The following is a 21,866-nucleotide window of genomic DNA, read 5'->3' as shown; positions in this document are numbered from 1 at the left end:
TGTAAGATTAAAATGTTTGGTAAGATCTCTGTCATGTAAACTACAAATATGTAATGCAATAGAAAAAGTGAGTAAAAGTCTTAATAGAAACAAAATAAAGCAAATGGAATATCTTCAGTAGGTGTCAGAAATGAGGTGTCATTTTTGGGGGGGGGGGGGGGTCTCCCAGGTTGTCAGTGTCAGGGGAGCCAGGAAGGAAGGAAGGAAGGAAGGAAGAAAGATTTAGCTTTCATCCCTCAATAATAAACCATAAGAGGTGTTATATCCACCCTAACTCACTTTTAATAGTTTGAAACATTGCAAACCAATCACATCCACAGACAGAGTTAGACCCGCCCACAGCAATACGGGAAACCAACTCATTTTCAGTTAAGTAAATGGACTGCATGCATCTCAACTCAACTGGTAAGTTGCCTTAAAAATACTATTTCAGCTTGTTACATAAAATTACTATTTCAACTGCGTTACTTAACATCCGTAATATTTAATACAGTTTCATATAAACCCTTTCATATGTATCATTTATCATCATATTTTTCTTAAAGTTAAAAATATCTTAAAGCTTCAAAAATATTATTTTATCTTAATTCATAAAATTTCAACTGCGTTATTTAACATCAGTACTTTTTAAAGTGGAAAACAAACTTCTTAAAGCTTTCAAAATACATATATTTTTTCAAATAATTTCTATTTATTTTACATTTAAAAGAGTTGGTATCACTAAATGATTTTAAGGGTATTTTAAAGGATCTAGTTTCAGAGTCATTTGATTGTAATTGTTTTTGAGTGCATTTTATGTATTTCTGTAAATTATTGTATTTGCTATATGTTCAACTAAATGTACTGCCTCTTGGCCCTCTTGTAAAAGAGATTTTAAATCTCAAGAGTTCTATATCCTGGTTAAATAAAGGTTTAATAATAATAATTTCAGTTTATTTCATCTTATTTCATATAAACACTATTTCATATGCTTTAATACGGTTTCATAGAAACCCTTTTTATATGTTTCATTTATCATCATACTTTTCTTAAAGTTAAAAACCTCTTAAAGCATCAAAAATATTATTTTATCTTAATTCATAAAATAGATATTTCAACTGCATTATTTAAAATCAGTATTTTATTAAGCTGGAAAACAAACTTCTCAAAGCTTTCAAAATACTTTTTTCATATAATTTCTATTTCTTTTACATTTAAAAGAGTTTGTATCACTAAATGATTTTAAGGGTATTTTAAAGGATCTAGCTTCTGTGTCATCTGATTGTTTTTGAGTGATTTTGTGTATTTCTGTGAATTACTGTATTTTGCTATATGTTCAATTAAATGTGCTGTCTGTCTTGGCCCTCTTGTAAAAGATATTTTAAATCTCAAGAGTTTTATTTCCTGGTTAAATAAAGGTTTAATAATAATATTAATAATAATTTCAGTTTATTTAATCTTATTTCATATAAACACTATTTCATATGCTTTCTTTAATACGGTTCCATAGAAACAACAGCGCTTCTAATTTATTAATCTTGTTTGTATTGTTTCATTTACAGACACGTGCCGGAATGCGGATATCATCATGTCAAAGTTCATACGTTCAATCATCAAATTCCCACCGCCTGTTATAAACATTACCACACCATTTCACATCCAATACAATCGACAGATTGGCCACCACACCTGTATAAACACCCCCAACACCATTCCACTTCCTGAACATAAAAACATATGACACTCATAAACACAGTCCAGAAACAGATGGACAAACACAAACAACATTACATTCATCCTAATATCCGGAGGTCATAGGTCAATGACATCGGGGTCAAAGGTTGTGTTGACACAGCTGGACACTCAAGGTCATGTGGGGAGGGGGGGCGACATGGGTGGTCCGGAAGGGCGTGGTACCGGAAGCAATAAATCACTTTTTGACACATGCCCCAGGGTAATAACTACTTATGGCCACTGGACATGCGCACATCAATACTGCGTCATTTAATATTTAACATTTAATATCACTCCGCGTGTACATGACCGCTGGTCAAGCATGAAAAACAAAAGATTTATTACATTTCTGAACTGATTATACAGTACTGTGCAAAAGTCTTAGGCCACCATTGGATGTTGTTTTAGCAATGGTATAATGACCCTTTATAATTATTTCTCAGTCTCTTCATTAAAATATAACCAGAAAATACAGTAAATTTGTATGCAGTATTAAAAAACAGAAAAGGCTAAAGTGTAAAGTATTTAGTGACCTCCCCTTACACTTGAGCAATAGCATGAACCGGCTCTCTTAAACATAAATGGAATGGAAAAGGACCGGAAGGCCAAGAAAACCTTCATATGATGAGAAATATGATGAGAAGTTTCTCATATTTTCTTCTTTGAGAAAATGGAAGAATTCCAGGAGGTCACACTAAATACTGATTGCTTAAAGAATCCATTTTGTTCTGATTTTTTTTTTTTTTTTTTTTACATTTTGTACATATTTCCTGTATTTTCAGTTTGTATCATAATAAAGACCAAAAATAAATATGGATGGTCATTTAAACATTGCTAAAACAACAAATGGTGGTGGCCTAAGACTTTTGCACAGTACAAAGCACACAAAGAGTCGTCACTCATCTTGGTTGGTTCACATTCTCACAAAGTTGTTATATATATATATATATATATATATATATAAAAATTAGATATAGATATATATTTCTTTTTAATGTTATTGAGTTAATGATATATTTGTTGAAATTAAACTCTCTTTGTTTTTGGCAGAACTACACCACAGTGATCTTAATTCACACTTGGAAGGAGAATCGTGAGAACATGAGTGATCTAAAACCCTGCACAGTAAAACTTCATGATATTCAAGAACAAAGAGGTTGGTGTCTTCTTAATTCCTCATTAGTGATACTGAAGACCATCATGATGTCAGCTCCAGGTGCTCACTAGATTTTAAAGTCAGAAAATCAATAGCACGAGGGGCATGTTTAACTACTTAAAAACTTGAAAGAATGAAACGTCTATGAATAATTTCATGTTAAATCACTTATCACTTCTTGTAGTCTACCAGCGCTTTTAAAGGCAGCTGCAGTAACATGATGACTTTAGTATTTGGTGATTAGATCTATTGTTTAGAAAGAGAAGCTAATAGCACATTGCAGTTTCTCTCATACTTGTGAACCATTTTGGTATGTATAGTTGTTTGATACAACCTGCCGCAAAGTTAGTGACTTCTTTGATAAAACAGCAATTTTTTCATTGTAAACTCCAACTATAGCTCACTCTAAAGTAATCATTTGATAAGACATTGAAGATTGAAAATAGGATGTCATAGAATTCATTAAACGATAAGATGTTTCTTCATAAAAGCAGGCTATTCAACATACTGAAGCCACTCTTATCTTCCGTTCCTCTTGTCTCCTTGCGAGTGTACCATCACTACTCCTTTTATTTTATTTTTTTTGTTAACCTTGGAGGCTTGGAACTTCTCTCACTTTTTCACATCATGTTTGTTTTTGTTTTTATCAAACAAATTAATGTATTAATTTAAGGCAGAAACAATGAGCTCATTACAATATATAGAACATTTAGCATATGTGCATGTTGATTCAGCGTTTTATCTGAAGTCCTCAAAGGAGTCATCTCTGTACAGGGTTATATGATGAACAGATTTAATTTAAGCTTTTATTCACATACAAACATTCATTAACTCACACATCAGTTGTGGTAAACGGAAGCTCAAGCATGTTTGCTTGATGTGTGAGAACCAATGAGGTTCATTCTCTTGTTACGCAGCACATTTGTGCTTCTGCAAGAACCAATGAGGTTTGGTCTCGTGCGTCAAGCAGGTTCAGTTGAGCTTCTGTTTATGTTCAATGATCAATTTTTAAATGAGAATAAAAGCCTGAATTCAGTCTCTTCATCATATAAAAGTGATTGTATCTTTTCAGAAAATTTGAACTAAACCACCCAATTCATATGAATTACTTTTACGATCTCTTTATGAACTTTTTGAAGCTTCAAAGTGTCAGTTACAGGTTTGGAGTAAATAATGAGTAAATAATTTTCATTTTTGGGTGAATTAACTCTTTAAAACAAAGATCTTAAAGGGATAGTTTACCCAAAAATGAAAATTGTTCCATGATATACTCACCCTCAAGCCATCCTAGGTGTAGGCCTATATGACTATCCGCTTTCAGACGAACACAATTGGAGATATATTTAAAAAATATCCTTAGTCCTCCAAGGTTGATAATGGTTGTGAAGGGGGGCCATGTTTAAAAAAAAAAAAAAAATGCATCCATCCATAATCAGAGTAATCCATATGGCTCCAGTAAGTTAATAAAGACCCTTTGATGCACTTTTGTAAGAAAAATATCCATATTTAAAACTTCATAAATTCAAACAACTAGCTTCTGGCGGATGACCGTACACATACTGCGCAAGTTGATTTGCGCCAAATGGGTAACCCTCATTGATGTGATGTATGACGCAGGATGTAAGAGTATCGTAAGCTTTGACGCCTCTCACAGTTCAAACAAATAGGGCTGGGCAACAAACTCAAGCTCCTCTTCTCTTATATCGAAATCCTCCAATATTTCTCTTTAAAGTTTCTAGTTTTAGACTTCTAATTCCACGTTCGTCATCACATCATTGCGTCGGGTCAAAGGTTGCTCTTCCGCCAAAATCGACGTGTGCAGTATGCGTACAGTCGTCCGCCGGAAGCTAGTTATTTGAATTTTAAATTTTTAAATGGATTTTATTTATGGATATTTTTCTTGCAAAAACGCATCTCTTTGCTTCAAAAGGCCTTTATTAAAGGGTTAGTTCACCAAAAAAAGAAAATTCTGTCATTAATTGCTCACCTTCATGCCATTCCACACCCGTAAGCCCTTTGTTAATCTTCGGAACACAAATTAAGATATTTCTGTTGAAATCCGATGGCTCCGTGACATTTCCTCTCTCAAGATCCATAAAGGTACTAAAAACATATTTAAATCCGTTCATGTGAGTACAGTGGTTCAATATTAATATTATAGAGCGACGAGAATATTTTTGGAGTGCCAAAAAAAAAACAAAATAAAGACTTATTTAGTGATGGCCGATTTCAAAACACTGTTTCAGGAAGCTTCGGAGCACAAATGAATCAGTGTATCGAATCTCCTGTTCGGAGCATGTCACGTGATTTCAGCCATTGGCAGTTTGACACGCGATGTGAATCATGATTCGATACATTCATTATGCTCCGATGCTTCCTGAAGCAGTGTTTTGAAATCGGCCATCACTATATAAGTCGTTATATAAATATTCTCGTCGTTTTATAATATTAATATTGAACCACTGTACTCACATGAACTAATTTAAATATGTTTTTAGTACCTTTATGGATCTTGAGAGAGGAAATGTCATTTGCTCCCTATGGAGGCCTCACGGGGCCATCGGATTTCAGCAAAAATATCTTAATTTGTGTTCCGAAGATTAACGAAGGTCTTACGGGTGTGGAACGGCATGAGGGTGAGTAATAAATGACAGAATTTTCATTTTTGGGGGAACTAACCCTTTAACCCTCTGGAGCCGTATAGATTACTTTGATTATGGATGGATGCATTTTTTTTGTTTTAAAATGCGGCTCCCCATTCACATCCATTATAAACCTTGGAGGACTAAGGATATTTTTAAATATATCTCTGATTGTGTTCATCTGAAAGAAGATAGTCATATACACCTACGATAGCTTGAGGGTGAATAAATCATGGGAAAATGTTCATTTTTGGGTGATCTATCCCTTTAACTTTGGGATTCAATTTTTAATTTCTTTCTCTTTTTATTTTTTTTTTTTATGGTGTAATGTTTGTTTTAGACCTGATGGAAGCGAACAAGAAAGGAAAGCTGGAAGCCAAAAAAACTGTCAACTGCTCTCATTGCAAAAAAAGTTTCACACGTAAAACGCACCTTAAGATTCACATGAGAGTTCATAACGGAGAGAAGCTGAAACAAAAAAAAGCCATTAGGAGGAACATAAAGATAAACACTGGAGAGATTTCTGACTGTGACCAATGTGGGAAGAGTTTTGCCTGCAAAAGAAACCTTAAGGAACACATGAGAATCCACACTGGAGAGAAACCGCACACATGTGACCAATGTGGAAAGAGATTTGCATGCAAAAGAAACCTTAAGGAACATATGAAAATCCATACAGGAGAGAAGCCGCACACATGTGATCAATGTGGGAAGAGTTTTACTACCAAAATGTTCCTAAAGGAACACATGAAAATCCATACTGGAGAGAAGCCGCACACATGTGATCAATGTGGGAAGAATTTCACACAAAACGCACACCTTAAGACACACATGAATATCCACACCGGAGTGAAGCCGTACACATGTGATCAGTGTGGGAAGGGTTTCGCACGAAAAGACGGGCTTCAGATACACATGGTAATCCACACCGGACAGAAGACGCATGCATGTGATCAGTGTTTTAAGACTTTCGCATTGAAAGGAAACCTTATGATACACATGAAAATCCACGATAGAGAGAAGACGCACACATGTGATCACTGTGGGACAAGTTTCGCACGCAGAAGAGAACTTGAGGAACATGTGAAAGAAATCCATATTGGATATAAGCCATACACATGTGATCAATGTGGAAACAGTTACACACAAAAAAAACACCTTCAGAGACACATGAAAATCCACACCGGAGAGAAGCCACACACATGTGATCATTGTGGGAAGAGTTTTGCACGCAAAGACGAACTTAAGGGACATGTGAAAATTCACACTGGAGAGAAGCCACACACATGTGACCAATGTGGGAAGAGTTTTGCACGCAAAGGAGACGTTAATAAACACATGCAAATTCACACTGGAGAGAAACCGCACGCATGTGATCAATGTGGGAAGAGTTTTAATACCAAAATGGGCCTAAAGGAACACATGAAAATCCATACTGGAGAGAAGCCGTACACATGTGATCAGTGCGGGAAGACTTTCACACAAAGAAGTAACCTTAAGACACACATGAAAATCCACACCGGAGAGAAGCCGTACACATGTGATCAGTGTGGGAAGAGTTTCATGCATGGAAGCACTCTAAAATCACATCTCCATACCCATTCTGTAGAAGGGCCATTTTACTGTGATCATTGCGGTAAAGGTTTTGGTATGGAATCAGTCCTGAGGACCCACCTGAAAATTCATGCTAAGGAGAAACGTCATTCGTGTATTTCATGTGGAAAGAGTTTTCGGTACTTGGCGCTTTTAAAAATGCACCTGAAAAGACACAACTCTGTAAAGCCTTATATGTGTTTTGAGTGCGGGAAGATGTTTTTTACAAGTTCCGAACTTAAACAGCACCAGATATTTCACACTGGAGAGAAACCTTATAAATGTTCACACTGTGGCAAGAGATTCTCTCTGTTAGGAAACATGAAAGCACACGAGAGGATCCATAGTGGAGAGGAGTCAGATGACTGTCCTCCAAGTGAGAACAGTTTTAGTAAATTAGCCTCTCTACGCAGTCACACAAAAAGTAAGAAACAGTAAACCTTTCTATGTAAATCTCTCCTAATGAGCCATAACAAATGAGAGGACAAAGAAATATCAAAGTTGTCACAGTGAACAAAGTTTTCATGCCCATTTTATACCCTCAAAGATGGAGTTCCTTCCAAAAGAACAATATCTAAGAAGTTTTATTCTTAAATATAATTTTGCTTTTCTATACATTTTATCATTATGCTATGTTTATTTTTTTCAAGCATACTCTTAATTAATTTACTCTCTTTTATGAAAGGTGTTTACCAAATGTTCTTGTGCTTGCGTGTATAGTTCAGGAAGCTGAAGAAAAGGCTGTAACACTTTGATACTTATTTTTAACTTGTTTGTCATTGTTGTGCTTGGAACATTTAGCTATTCCACCATGTATGATGTTTACCATTTTTAACAAGTAAATTTGCAACCAGTAACTGCTTGTTTGTTTTGGCCATCTTGTAAGTCATTAAAAACTGAGAGATCTTTATCATGTGTTTTGTATTTGTTTTACCAAGTAATCATTGATTAAACTTTTTATCTACATTTTGTCCATTTTTATTTGCTGATTCTACTTGCATAAAGAATAAACAACTTTTATCATTTTAGTCAGGGGCAGTTCTAGGATTTTCATCCAATTTGCAGCAGATGCCCTCCGACTTCTATTTCCGAAGAGCCTGATAAGCCTCGTTTCCACCAAAATAACCTGGATCAATTTATCCTAGGAACTTTTTTCCCTTCAGACCTGTTACTGTCTGCATTTCCATCGCGGATTTCGTCCTCTGTATATAAGCTTAATACAGGCTGAAACATGTCATTGGTCCATCTGCCATCTTTTTTTAAACTCCATTGTTGATTCGAATAGCAAACAACTCTTACTCCACACACCGCAATAGACTTTGGCGGATGAAATATAATTCTGCGTGAACTCAACCAATCAGCATGTTCAGCGCCCAAGTCCCACCCCCAAAAGTTTCTGAACTTTGAAAAAGTACTACGTTGTGAGCAGGGACTTTCTGAGAGGAAAGTTTTTACCTGGAACTTTATTTAGATCCTGGTCCCTGCTGTCGAAACACACCTAGTACCACACCAAAGTCCCTAGTACCTGGGGAAAGTTCCTGCTGTGGAAACGGGGCTATATACTTCAAGCGAAATTGTAAAAGGAATGTTTGTGACATCATTTCAAACAAAATCTGGTTGTAGAGTTAGTTTCGGTGGTGCGAGACAGCTTGCCAGCACAAACTTTGCGTCAGCTGTTAAAAATCTTGGAACAGGGATTGGCAACTTTGGTCCTGGATTAGCTAATGCTATGGGAAACAGTGTTCAGTCATGCCTTATTAAAAGCGCAGTACCAATAGGGGTTTTTAAGACAAGGAACCACCAGGATGGTGGAGATATAACAAGTTTGCAGTGGCATCACCGGCACATGATCAATGAAGCATAACACAATAATACACGTACACTTTCAACATGGCCAGGGAATAAATTAAACAAGCACTTCACCACATTGATTGGGAAGATAATAAGGCTTCTGTGGGCTTTAGAGATATGGACTCAGCTCTCCTTAAAAATGAAAATCTGTGATGTGAGAAATTAAAGGTCTATATTATAAAAACTGGCAAAAACTGCCACCAGACAAATGTCTTGAAGGCACACACCGCTTGACCATGCCCAGGAAGAGGCCATTCCTTTTGTGGAATGGACTTTCACTCCAATGAGGCATTCTGTACCACTTGCGTCATACCAAGGAAATCATGTCTACGATAAACTGAGACAATCTCTGATTTGAGACAGGTATTCCTAAAGCTTCCCTGAAAGTCTGAATTGGCGTATGAAATAAAGCTGCACGATCAATCGATAAAGATCGCAATCTCGATTCAAACAACCACGCAATCTTATTTCTAAATGATAATGATTCGGCTATGCCTATTAAACCTTTGACAAGTACAATCAAAGCAGAACATTCAGATCTGTGTTGGCGCTGCCGCTGACCCGGAGAGATCTGTTAGTTGTCATGTATAGGTATGAAACAGCATTACAAACAGTCTTTTTAACCACACAATATCTGTGTGACAATAATTCAAATGACCACAGAAGTGTGATAAAAGTTTACAGATTGGATATATACTCTTAACTGGATATATCTCTTAAGTAACTTGATTCTATAAATATTGTATCAATTAAACATTACATCAGTAGGTGGTGACAAGTGACTGTGACTGTTCATTCAAGAGATTTGTTCTAATATAGGGGACAATGAAAGGTCTTTGTGAAGGTACACAAATCTAACACTCCCAAAGACATCCCAAATCCTCAGAACTCTCTGGGAATGTAGCCCTTGGGGCCACTCCCTGATGTTACCATAGGTCTACTCCACAGTTAAAGTGGCCATGCATGCTACGAGAGGAAATGCTGCTCGCTCCATAAGAGGGGAGCCTTTGTTCCAAAGTTTGGCAGGCTTTTGGGCCATAGGAATTACGGCTTTACTGTTGGCTCAGCCAACTTCTGTGAAGCAGGTGCATTGTTGATACTTGGCCGGCCGCCGTGTAAGCATTGCCCACCAGATTTGAGATAAACCAACAAGGCTCAGGCAGAGCAGAATTTCTAGCCGAGGGAAGCCACGGTGCATGGCGACAGCTTCCTCTACAGGAGCCAGCATTGAAAACACTACAACTCCTGATGAGTTGGCTTCAGCAGAGTAGGGTATGTGTGGAAACCTAAAGTATACTTTGGTCATCCGACGGGCTGCACACTGGCTGCGTAATATAATTTTAATCATCAGGAGGGTCTGCGGACAGTACTCGTACAACAGCACATGCAAAAGGTGAATGGTGAGACAGAAGAGTCCACTAGGTGGCAGTACACACTGTTGTGATTTACTGTTCAGTAGTCGAGGAATAGTGCGGAAAGAGTCATACAAAACAAGAATCTAAGCAGCATATCCTTCTCCATCCTTTTTGTTCTGGTTCTTGCTCTAAACTTTGCATGCAATGGCAGATCTGCTACTTTTCATCTTCTATCTTTCCGAGTGAATGTCCATTAAATGTCCAGCTTTAAAAAGCTGTGCGGACATGAAAGAAAATGAAGTATACCCATGCCTTAAGTGTGAGTGAGCCTGCTTGAACTGGAAAGACCATTCCAAGCAAAGCTCCTGAACTGTCCTTGTAAGAATGTGAATGAGCTTAGCATCCACTGTGGATAGTCACTTATCTGTCTCCTCATGGAGGGGACAGCAGAATCTACCGCTGAATGGGACAGCAGTGGGGTTTGGGAGGCTAAATTGGCCATCATAGAATGAGACGATTCTAGAGTACAGCGTCCCAAGTGTCAAGCCCTCACAGTAAAGGCAGTAAGGCCCAATCCCAATTCTATTTTATACCCCTTCACCTACCCCTTCGCCCTTCTCCTTGCCCCTTCAAACAGAGTGACCAGGTGTAGGGGTGAAAATATTCCCCTAAGAAATGGGACACCACTACTACACTATTACACATGTCATCATACCTAGTTTCTTTTATTAGTGTCCTGTAACATTTAACCAGTATGAACAGCAATGAAGTGTGCATATCAACAGAAATCAGGCATGAGCATGTTTAACAGTTTACTCACTCCCAACATTGTTTTGCGCTGTATTTTGGACGGTGCTCGGTTTCAGTTCCAAATCGTATGAGTCTTTGAGTTTCCCAAGACTAGTGAAGCCACTTTTCCATCAGGCCAAGCTGTTTGTTTAACTGTTGCATTTCGTGCCGAGCCGGCCGGAATGGATATGGTTTTGTTTTCTACTGTGGTGCAACGATAATGGAGCTCTTTGCAATGTAATACAAACAGGTGAGTTGTTGCCTTGGTAACACAAGAGTTTACAGACAAACAAGATTGTCTGCGGATGACCAGATATTTCTTTTAACTGTATCACTCATTTGTGTTCACATCATTCAAATAGCCCATTTAGCAAGCTACGGAGAAACTGGCAGCCAGGTAACACACAAGTGATTGATCCTGAGTGGAAATATCAATACCATGATCACTACACACATTCTAGCAGCACGGTAGTCTGTGTATGCAGGGAAATTTCTCATACCGAGAAAGTGTGGTCCCGAAAAATCTTTGTGTGAAGGGCTAACTGGCCCTTCCCCTTACCCCTACCACTCCAGCCAAAAGAGAAGCAAGACACCCCTACCCTTTCACATGAACGCGCAAAATGAAGGTGTAGGGGAAAGGGGTAGATATGGGATTGGGCCAAAGTCTCAATGAGAGCTGCTTCTGCACAGGCCCGGTGTAGAGACAAATTGGATCCCCTCCCAAAATCAGCTCTCCTTTATAGGACCCAAGCGATCCCATTGGTTCAAATTCCTTTTAATAGGCACTCTCTTTAGCTCCTAATCAAAATTCCAACAAAATCAAGTTATGATAAATATTGTTTCAACTACATTATAATGACCATTTATGTCTGTACTAGTTAGCTTGTATACTAGCATAGCATACAGATAAAAGATTATTATGTACTGTGTTTTCGTACGCATTTTATAGTAAGCTATGCATATTTTAAATTAATATTATTTGTATATATTAGGATAATCATTGACTGACAGTTTGGGGAGACCCAATTTCAAGGGTGGACCTGATTTGTCATCACACCGGCCCAGAAAGGTGAAATAGCTCTCGTAAATGATTGCTTTTTTTTTTTTATATGAAATTTGATTTTGAAAACGTCTTCTTTTTTTCCTCTTTAAAGTGCTGTTGCTGAAACAGGGAAAAGGATCTGTAGGCTCTTGCAGTGAAACCATTGTTTAGTGCTATGAGGTTACGCCGAAGGACACAGGATCAAGCGCAGTCCTGAAGGAAAAGGATTGGGAAAGAGGTTTATAAGAAGGTGCCTTATGAGAAAGGCATTCGCGCCACACATGGCAGGCGAGAACCACACTGGCCAATTAAATGCAAATTGGTGTTATGATATTGAGCTTCAGGGATTGGTCAGAGAAAGGGATTTCCCCATACTGCCAGCTGCTTGCGCAACGTTCGGAATCGGAAGGGAGCTTCCTTGCATATTCTAAAAGAGTAAATATGGATGCACTTCAAAGAATATTTTATATGCATTCAAGAGGATTCTGTTCACTATTTCAAATGTTGCAGAGTATATTGCTTTTCATTTCAAGTGTTTTGTACATTTTGAGAGGAAATAAGTTGTATATAGGCTTCTACTGTTCAAAGTACATATGCAGGTATGTGCTGTTAAAACAAGATATAAAAAGAACAGTTCGAATGCATAAATTAAATATTTTTCTTGTACCTTTTGTTAAATAAATTAATTAACCTTTTTAACTGTATTTATTTAATCACATTAAGAGGCACATACATTAATAACCACAGGAATAAATACATTTTCATAAACTGCAGACATGTTTTATCATATGGCATTGTTTTTGAGTTCATGGGCCGAAAACAAAGTAAATATGAATAAAAGTCATATATAAATGATGGTTCACAAAGAGCTCATATTTTCTTGTGCATAAAATAGCAACTGTACGATACAATGGCACTTTTATCTTTAAGAATAAAAATGCATCAAATACACAAATATTTATCAAACATCCCAAATATAAGCTAGGATTTTTTTTTGAAGTTGACATTACAATCTGACGTTGTTCCGCTTTAAGTTTTATTTTGAAAAGTATTTTCTTGATAGTTTTAGAGTCCATTCATTAGATACAGTGGTCAATATTTTTATCTTATCCTCTTCACACCCCAGCACAGTAGATGGCAGTATGAAACTATTTTGTTGAGCAGACAGAACAGTACGACAGTAACAGGAAAAAGGATTGTGACAGTTGAACCGAGCATTGTTTTTCTGCCTAAATAGTCTTGCTTGATAAAAATGACACAATTAATATTATTAAAAGACTCCTAGGACTAATAATACACTTTTAAGAACGCTTTATTGTTGTCTCAACTGTCAAAGTTTGCAGTACTTCTTCACACCCAATCGTGATGGCAGAGCGAGGAGCACATTTAACAACAGCAGCTCCAGCTGATGAAGACAGACCGTCTATATTTGAGGTTTTAGCGCAGGACTCACTGATGGGTGCTGTCAAACCTGCATTACTGCATGCTGTGAAGGTATGCTTACGAATTTAAAAGATCTTGTACTGCATTTGCCACCATTTTACGAGCGTTGGTAACGTTACCTGACATGGTGATGGTGCAAAGCAGAAGTTCAATCAATCTTGCTTCTAAACATCTAACATCATCTCGTGCACTAAAACACAGGACAGATTTTCAAGTGGTTTCGATTAAGAACTTGGGCTGTGTGCTAAATTGAATATTATCAGTATGTACTATGTATGCTGTGTACTGTAAGCAGTTGTTCTGGGATTTAATTCAGCCCATTTGCATTGAATATCAAGACTAGCTATATTTTTCATAATTAGCAGCATACAACCTAAAGAAGGTTGTGTGTGCTTGGAACATGTTGAATGCAGTACGTTCGACTGGAGCAGTGTGAAGAATGAACCAGATGTATTATAAACTGCGTATTATCTGATTGGACTGTTTGAAGCTTTTTACACAAAATTTAATTTTAAAACACAAAATAACCATTTTAATTTGTGAGATTGGCCCAGGCCAGGAGTTTACAATCTTTTAGATCCCACAGACCCCCAAATATGATCATCTTCATGCTATGGACCCTCATGATAAAATTGAAAAGGCATAGTTTCTTGTATAAAGAAACAACTTATACTGTGATTTATATATATATATATATATATATATATATATATATATATATATATATATATATATATATATATATATTTACTTTCTATCAATACATTACTACTAGGGCTGGGTATTGACACAATTTTCACGATTCGATTTGATTACTATTTACATGCTTTCGATTCAATTCGATTAAGATTTCAATTCAATGTCGATTATTTTGGATGTAAGTTAGTATTTCAGTTACAGTACATGGCAAATTTCTTAAATCTCTCAACTAATGCTGTAAACTACACATTTAAGTCAGTTGGTACTACTATAATAATATTAAAGGTTAAATTAACTTATTTATATACAAACACTTAAATTACACTCAAATTAATGTAAGAATGTTTTTATTATGAATAAAGTTTAGAATTACATAATCATATTTCTACTCCGATTCGATTGTTTTTTTTTAATATAAACATTTAAATCGTGGCTGTCATAACTGATTTATTCAAACATGCATTAAATATTGAAGAACATTAAAAATTATAATTAATAAGTGCATAGCTATATTTATCAGAATGTTCCTTTCTAGAGTACATTTTTCTAGCTGACTAACGAGTTTGTCACTGAATATGTTTTTCTGAGGTAAATGTGATGTTACGTGACATTTGTTTACAAGCCGTTTTATTGACGTCTTTCCGCAGTTGAAACACTGATTGAGCGATTACACGAGACATGATACGGATTTCGGAAAGTTGTGCTGTATATTTTAACATACCTTCAGATGTTTAGTCGTGTTTATTTCGCGCTGTAACTGGTATTAAAGCGGAGGAGATGTTTACATGCGCTCGTACTGCCGCTTCTCTTTAACTGAGGCGCTAAAGCGATCTGTCACGCCACATTAAACAGCGCCAAAACGGTATTTATTTTTGAATCTCATAATAAGATGGACGTCATTTGAAATCTGAGACTTTGCTTCATATCAAAAGTAACAAAGCACAAAGATTATTGCCATTTATTAGATGGGAGGCGCTACATATTCTGCTCATTCATCAACTGAAAACACTAACAGAGTACACTAATCAATTCTTGGGATTCAAGAATCGATATCGGTTCATAAAAATGAGAATCGATTAAAAAAATCAATCAATCAAGAAATCAATATTTTTAACCCAGCCCTAATTACTGCACATTTTCCACTCATTATAGTACTGTACTGTTAGATTTATTTAACACATTTATTTATTTGAATCTAATATTAATTATTTTATTTATTTTGATAATATTTATTTTTAGTTTTTCTCTAAACTTTTCAGTGGATCCTGTTTTAAAAACCTGTGGCATAGGCTAGTACTATTTGATTCATTGAGTGTTTCAAGTATACTTTTATTATTTTTTAACAAAGTATAAAAATGAACGTTATAGTATTTTCTGTGCTGTCTGATGTAAAACCCCTGCCATTGTCCACAGATCCTCGCTACATCTAACCCTGCTCGCTATGGATTTCTTTGGAGGAGGTTTGATGAGATTTATGCTATCCTGGATATGTTATTGCAGCATCATTTCCTTTCCCGCACCAGCGCCTCATTCTCGGAGAACTTCTACGGCCTGAAGCGTGTCAGTAGCGGAGCAGACGGCACACATGCTGCCCACCTGGGACTCCGGTGCAGACAGCACTGGCGCTCCTTGCTCCTATTGGCCCTCCTTCCCTACCTGCACACCAAACTGGAAAAAGTCCTGGCTCGACAGAGAGAGGAAGACGATTTCTCGATCCGCTTGCCGCAGTCCTTTATGCAGAAGTTGTACAGGGCTTTTTTGGCTGCGTACCCATTTGTGTGCATGGCCTGGGATGGTTGGGTCTTTTGCCAACAGCTTTTGTATGTTTTCGGCAAAACGCGGACACATTCTCCGCTTCTGTGGCTGGCAGGGGTTAAACTCTCATATCTCACGGCCAATGACATCCGCAGCTTGGATCTTAAGCCATCAGGCCCGGCACTGAGTCCCAGTCAAAGGTGAATTTATCATATCTGTTTATTTTGAGTCTGTCATGCATTTCGGGTCATTTTTCACCCAAAAATTAATAGGCTGGGTAATATCGACACTCATTTCATGATTCGATTCGAATTACAAGCTTGTGACTCTATACAATATAGATTAATTTGTGTATATATATATATATATATATAAGGTACAGTACATGGCAAATTTTCTCAAGAAAAAAAAATCTCAACTAATGCTGTAAACTATACATGATGGAGTCGGATGGTACATTACTATAATATTAAAGGTTGAAATTTACTGATTTGTATACGAAGACTTAAATTTTTATAATAATAGTTATAATGCTAACTTTATAGTTACATAATTATGTTTCTATTCCACTTAAAGGTGCTGTGTGTAAATTTTAGGAGGATCTATTGACAGAAATGCAATATAATATACATAACTATGTTTTTTTTAGTGGTGTATAAAGACCTTACATAATGAACCGTTTAGAATGAGCCATTTATTTCTCATACACCATGGGTTCCCTTACATTTTAAGTCGCCATTTTGAACCAGCATGTTTGTACAGTAGCTAAATGGACAAACTGCTCTACAGAGTGCGTTTTGTCACTATGTTCTTCTTCTTCGTTGGTGGCAGCTTGCATTGTCACTATGTTGAATATGCACAAAGAAGTAGTAGTAGTAGTAGTCATCTGGTTTATAAGAAGCAGACCGTTCTTTGTTGGAAGAAGAAACCTCATTGCTTGACTGGCTACTCTCTTCTGTCTCAGACGATGACATTTTTGTCCTGTGTCAGCCACTGTAGCTTCTCTGTGCTTCGAAAGGGAAGGGTTAACGGTGTACAATTCGCAACCCCACCGCTAGATGGTACTTAAAAAACGTACACACTGCACCTTTAAAAAGCAATGTTTTTGAAATATAAGCATTTAAATGGTGGCTGTCATAAAAACTTGACTGATTTATTCAGACATACATTACATACTGAAGAACAGTAAGAAAAATATAATGTATAATGTAATATGGTTCAAATATTTACCAAAATAGTTCATTTTCCTAACTGACTTGTGTGTTTTCAACTAAAAACTGAAAAAATTGTATGCTCTTTGGCCGTTCATTTACACGACAGCGGCATTTTGGGGGCCTGAAAATGCAAAATTTTAAAAACGTGATTCGAAGTGCAAGTTTTTAAAAATGATACCGTTATCAGGTAGACAGGATTTATTTCAGCAAGCACTGTATTTTTCAACATACCTTCTGATGTTCATTCATGTTTAATTCGTGCTGTAACTAGTAGTAATGCGGAAGAGCCAAAATTATATTTATTATATTTATAAAATGGACAGAATTTGAAATCTGAGACTTTGTTTCATATCAAAAGTATCAAAGCACAAAGCTTATTGCAATTTATTGGATGGGAAATGCGATGCAATGTTCTGTTCATTCATCAACTGAAAACAGCAAAGACTAAAAAGTTCATAAAAGATCAAAATAAGTTCATAAAACTGAGAATTGTTTAAAATGATATCTTTTTTTTTTACCCAGCCCTAGAAAAAAAGCTTTCATTGTGACATTATTTTCTATGAAGATGCTTAATCATAACAAATATATCTTTATTTTCAGCTTTGTTGAGAAGTTTCAGCGTCTGGTCTCTACAACAATTGGTGGTGTGGCTGTATCTCTTTCAACCAGCCTTTCGATGGGAGTGTTTTTCCTGCAGTTCCTGGAGTGGTGGTATTCATCCGAGAACCAGAGCACCGTTAAGTCCTTGACCTCCCTTCCGACCCCTCCACCGCCTCTCCACCTTCACAACCAGGAGACGTCACCCACACACATCAAAGTCTGCCCGCTCTGCAGGAAAGTGCGCACCAACGACACTGCCCTTGCCACTTCAGGCTATGTGTTTTGTTACAAGTGTATATATGTGTATGTCAAAGCCAACCACAGGTGTCCCCTCACCGGCTACCCTTCAGGACTGCAGCACCTCATTAAAATATACTCACCCGATGGATAAACTGGTCAAATACATTTCATTTTTTCAAATCTGTCAGATTTATATAATTATTACACAGTGATCAGGTGAATCTGTTTGTAATTGCTATCCCAGGGAAGACTAAAATTAATTTTTATGATTATGGTTGACTAATTCTTGAAATGTGTAAATATTAAAATTGTACATATAATACTTGCTGCATTATTATTGCTGACTCTTATTTATTGTCGCAGTGCAAAGGAAGTAGTAACAGATCTTTTCTTCCGTATTGTGGAGTACATACAATGGTTGTATCAGAAAAGAACAAATAATGTAGGGTGGAGATTTGGTTATGCATTGGTTGGTTTTTGAGATGTGGGCATTGTACTCAAAAGTGGAAGCAGATAAATGTGAGCATGCATGGGCGGGATTTAAGCGGACTTTGGGGCATTCATTTACATTCATTTACACAACAACGGCATTTTAGGGACCTGAAAATGCTAACTTTTGAGGTTTCAAAGTGCAAGTTTTTGAAAACAATACCATTCTCGTCTCTGTGTAAACTACAAAAAACCCGAATTTGTGAAATGAGTGACATCATGTGTACGCACATTGTGTGTTCAATCTATAGGCGCTTAGTGTTTCCTTACAAAGTGACGTCGCCAACTACTGGTCTGGCATTAATACTACAACGGTTTGAGTCATTTTCGTGGATCTGTGTGAACGGGGATCATTTTGACAATGTTGACATCTGGTGTTATTAGTGCATCATCGTCATGTAAACTGACCCTAAAAGATTGAAGACCTGCATACTTCACCAGAGAGAATTTGTTTTTACTAGAAGTATAAGTTATATTTTGATTAAACATTATGAGGTCAAGAACATTTTTTAAAAATGTCACATGCACAGATGAATTGTTGCAAATAAGATCACAAGTCAACATTAATTCCATGCCATCTTTTATTCAAGTGTATTTTGTGCATTTTTCCTTGGTGTTTTTATATAATATTCTTTGATTTTTAGAATAGTAATTCAAACCATTTGTTTATTGAACCCAAATAGTTTTAGAAGATCACAGGACAGTCTCTGATATTGATGACAGCTGATCCAACTAGGCTAATTCAGTTCATATGATGCTATTTCACACAGTTCCATTCAAATTGAACTGTTTCATTAATTTAAGCAGAGCATTTCAAATATAGCAACAAGTTTGAGCTTATGCTGAAATTTACAGTATCTGCCATCTGTTGCAGCTTAGTGACAGCAAATGTGTAATGCCTCCAGTCACAGTAATTTACAGCTGACTAGAACACAAATGAACCAGCATGCCAAGGGGCCGCTGATCATTTCAAACAAAAAGGGGCCTCAAACTGAAGTTATTTATATGAAGTCTGAACTGGCTGATTAATAGAGAAAGAAACCATTTGGAAAAAAATCAATCAAATGACTAAAAAAAATAGAGAAAATATGCCATGTAGTAGCCTTATTATGGGCCAATCACAGACACAATGTTGATTTGAATTCCACTGTGCTATTATTCCATTGGATTTCTATGTAAACAAAGTTGCCATCATCTGGACAGTTTTTAAAAGCTGAAGTACCAAAAAGCTTGGTTAATTCTATCTTTTCCCTCAAACTTATCCTTTCTTAAAGGGTTAGTTCACCTGAAAATTGTCATTACTCACCCTCATGTCGTTCCAAACCCGGAAGACTTTTCTTCATCTTCGAAACGCAAACAAAGATCTTTTTAGTGAAATCTGAGAGCTTTCTGACCCTCCATTGACAGCTACGCAACTACCACTTTCACAGCCCAGAAAGGTAGTAAAGATATCATTAAATTAATCCATGACTCCAACGGTTTAGCCTCAATTTTATCACTTTATTTACAAAAATTTTAATCTCAAATGCACGTTTACGAGAGCGCCATGATCTATGCGTGTGGAGTTGACGCGAGAGAGGACGTCGTTTCATGAATGCGCATTGGAGATTCATATTTTGTAAATAAAGTGAAATGGTTCGTACTGCAGAACATGAGATTCAGGGGGCGGGGGTGGATCTAGATCCAACTCCTCCCACTTTACATATCCCTTAACCTTCCCATCTCTGGGCCCTGGATCTCGTGTGTTCTGCAGTGAGGAGCTATTGAATAAAAAGGTTAAAAAAAAATTTGCTCAAAGCACTCATGTTGCTACTTAAAATAGAGTCTTTACTGCCTTTCTGGGGCTTGAAAGTGGTAATTGCGTAGGATGTCAAAGGAGGGACAGAAAACTCAGATTTCATTAAAAAGATCTTCATTTGTGTTCTGAAGATGAACAGAAGTCTTACGGGTTTAGAACAACATGAGGGCGAGTAATTAACGACAGAATTTTAAAGCATTTTTTAAGCATTCTAAAAACATGGCACTTGAGTTAAAAGTTCAACTTTCAATAAATGTGTTTCTAGATTTAGCAATTTTTCTTAATTTCTACTGCCCTGTATCACATTTATGCAATGAAATGCAGCAGAAAAACAAAGTCTCATGACTATTTATTAATGCATCTTAACATTCACTGTATTTTTAAAACTATTTAAAAAAAAAAAAAGTTGTCTGAACAGCCCTTTTTACAGCATATGGTTGCGAAATCAAATTTCGAGGCATGAATAGTGTTTAATATATAATCTGTTTTCCACATCCCAAGTTTAGGAGGCCACTCAGCATATTCAGTGGAGCACTACAACCAACCAGCTCCAACACAAAAATTATATTACACATTTTGATGTAAAAGTATTTGAAAACCAGAAAAAGTCCAAACCTGTGTAACTTCAGAGCACTGTGGGTATGTCGGATTCTCTTTGCGGAGATAAACAGGTTTTTATAAATTTCTAGCCCAACTGTTGGGCTCTTGTAAACATACTTCACTAGAGAAAAACAAAAGAATAAAAACCTGAAATGCCCACTGAAGTATTACACAATCACTTATGACAATGCTTTAAAATTGAGTTAAGAACCCTAGGGTTCTTTATAGAACCCAATTGAACATTTCTTCTAAGAGTGCTGGACATTTAGCGCTCTGCTCGTTTAGACACTCTGATGGAGTTCGCACATTCAAAAGAACTGGTAGATTGATATTCCAGGTCTAAAAATAGGGCCAAGGAATTTCCCCAGACCCATGAGACCCTGCGTTTACCACTCCCTGCAAACTTCCTGAAAGACCCCTGCATTATCCTCACTTATTACAGAACTTGTGATGATAGTTAAGAGAAGACAAGAAAAATGTATGTTCATAGTAGCAAACACCTTTGGTCCCTACCTTTGTAGTATCAGTAATGCAAACAAGGTCTCATCTCAAACTTCCCCAAGAATGACCTACAAACATTCACAGCTCAGAGAGAAGATTAAACTCAGTCAGATCTTGGTCAATGATGCCAAAGGGCAGCAATACCAAGTCAGATGTGTTCTTTCACTCATCATCGCTGCTGGGATCTTTGCTAGACCTACATGATTTTTCTCAAATCAACAGAATCACTTGCCATCAAACTACCAAAACTTGAAAAACACTTTAGCCAAAACTTGAATACAGAGGTAGGATCTAAGATGGCGTCAAACTTCCCAAACCAATATCTAGATTACATCCAATTGACAAAGATGCCAACATATGGTCAGTTTTCAGAAGCTGAAGTTGCT

At 36.7% G+C, this 21,866-nt stretch overlaps 2 protein-coding genes and 1 non-coding gene across 3 annotated transcripts; 2 read left to right on the top strand and 1 right to left on the bottom strand.

Annotated features, from left to right (window-relative positions):
- The first annotated feature begins 2,654 nt into the window (after positions 1-2,654).
- On the top strand, positions 2,655-7,890 carry drll.3 (draculin-like, tandem duplicate 3). Its single transcript, XM_067408079.1, has 2 exons — positions 2,655-2,869; positions 5,852-7,890. Exons 1-2 carry the CDS (start codon positions 2,722-2,724, stop codon positions 7,540-7,542), a joined length of 1,839 nt encoding a protein of 612 aa, XP_067264180.1. The 5' UTR covers positions 2,655-2,721; the 3' UTR covers positions 7,543-7,890.
- Positions 7,891-13,314: 5,424 nt separating this feature from the next.
- On the top strand, positions 13,315-18,405 carry pex12 (peroxisomal biogenesis factor 12). Its single transcript, XM_067407559.1, has 3 exons — positions 13,315-13,635; positions 15,697-16,238; positions 17,853-18,405. Exons 1-3 carry the CDS (start codon positions 13,507-13,509, stop codon positions 18,241-18,243), a joined length of 1,062 nt encoding a protein of 353 aa, XP_067263660.1. The 5' UTR covers positions 13,315-13,506; the 3' UTR covers positions 18,244-18,405.
- A 3,156-nt stretch (positions 18,406-21,561) lies between these two features.
- LOC137035153 (Z30 small nucleolar RNA) lies at positions 21,562-21,657 on the bottom strand. The gene has a single exon (XR_010897047.1). It is a non-coding gene; the product is annotated as a Z30 small nucleolar RNA (small nucleolar RNA).
- Positions 21,658-21,866: the final 209 nt, after the last annotated feature.

Source organism: Chanodichthys erythropterus, chromosome 13, assembly GCF_024489055.1.
Source record: "Chanodichthys erythropterus isolate Z2021 chromosome 13, ASM2448905v1, whole genome shotgun sequence".
Classification (NCBI taxonomy): Eukaryota; Metazoa; Chordata; class Actinopteri; order Cypriniformes; family Xenocyprididae; genus Chanodichthys; species Chanodichthys erythropterus.
The sequence above is the reverse complement of the archived record's forward strand: the minus strand, read 5'-3'. Positions and strand labels throughout refer to the sequence as shown.

What these genes read in the sequence shown, in the direction of transcription:
- pex12 (XM_067407559.1), top strand. Translation starts at nt 13,507, where the DNA reads ATGGCAGAGCGAGGAGCACATTTAACAACAGCAGCTCCAGCTGATGAA. An exon ending in CATTACTGCATGCTGTGAAG is followed by an intron (nt 13,636 to 15,696) that starts GTATGCTTACGA and finishes CATTGTCCACAG; the next exon opens with ATCCTCGCTACATCTAACCC. An exon ending in GCACTGAGTCCCAGTCAAAG is followed by an intron (nt 16,239 to 17,852) that starts GTGAATTTATCA and finishes CTTTATTTTCAG; the next exon opens with CTTTGTTGAGAAGTTTCAGC.
- drll.3 (XM_067408079.1), top strand. Translation starts at nt 2,722, where the DNA reads ATGATATATTTGTTGAAATTAAACTCTCTTTGTTTTTGGCAGAACTAC. An exon ending in TGATATTCAAGAACAAAGAG is followed by an intron (nt 2,870 to 5,851) that starts GTTGGTGTCTTC and finishes TGTTTGTTTTAG; the next exon opens with ACCTGATGGAAGCGAACAAG.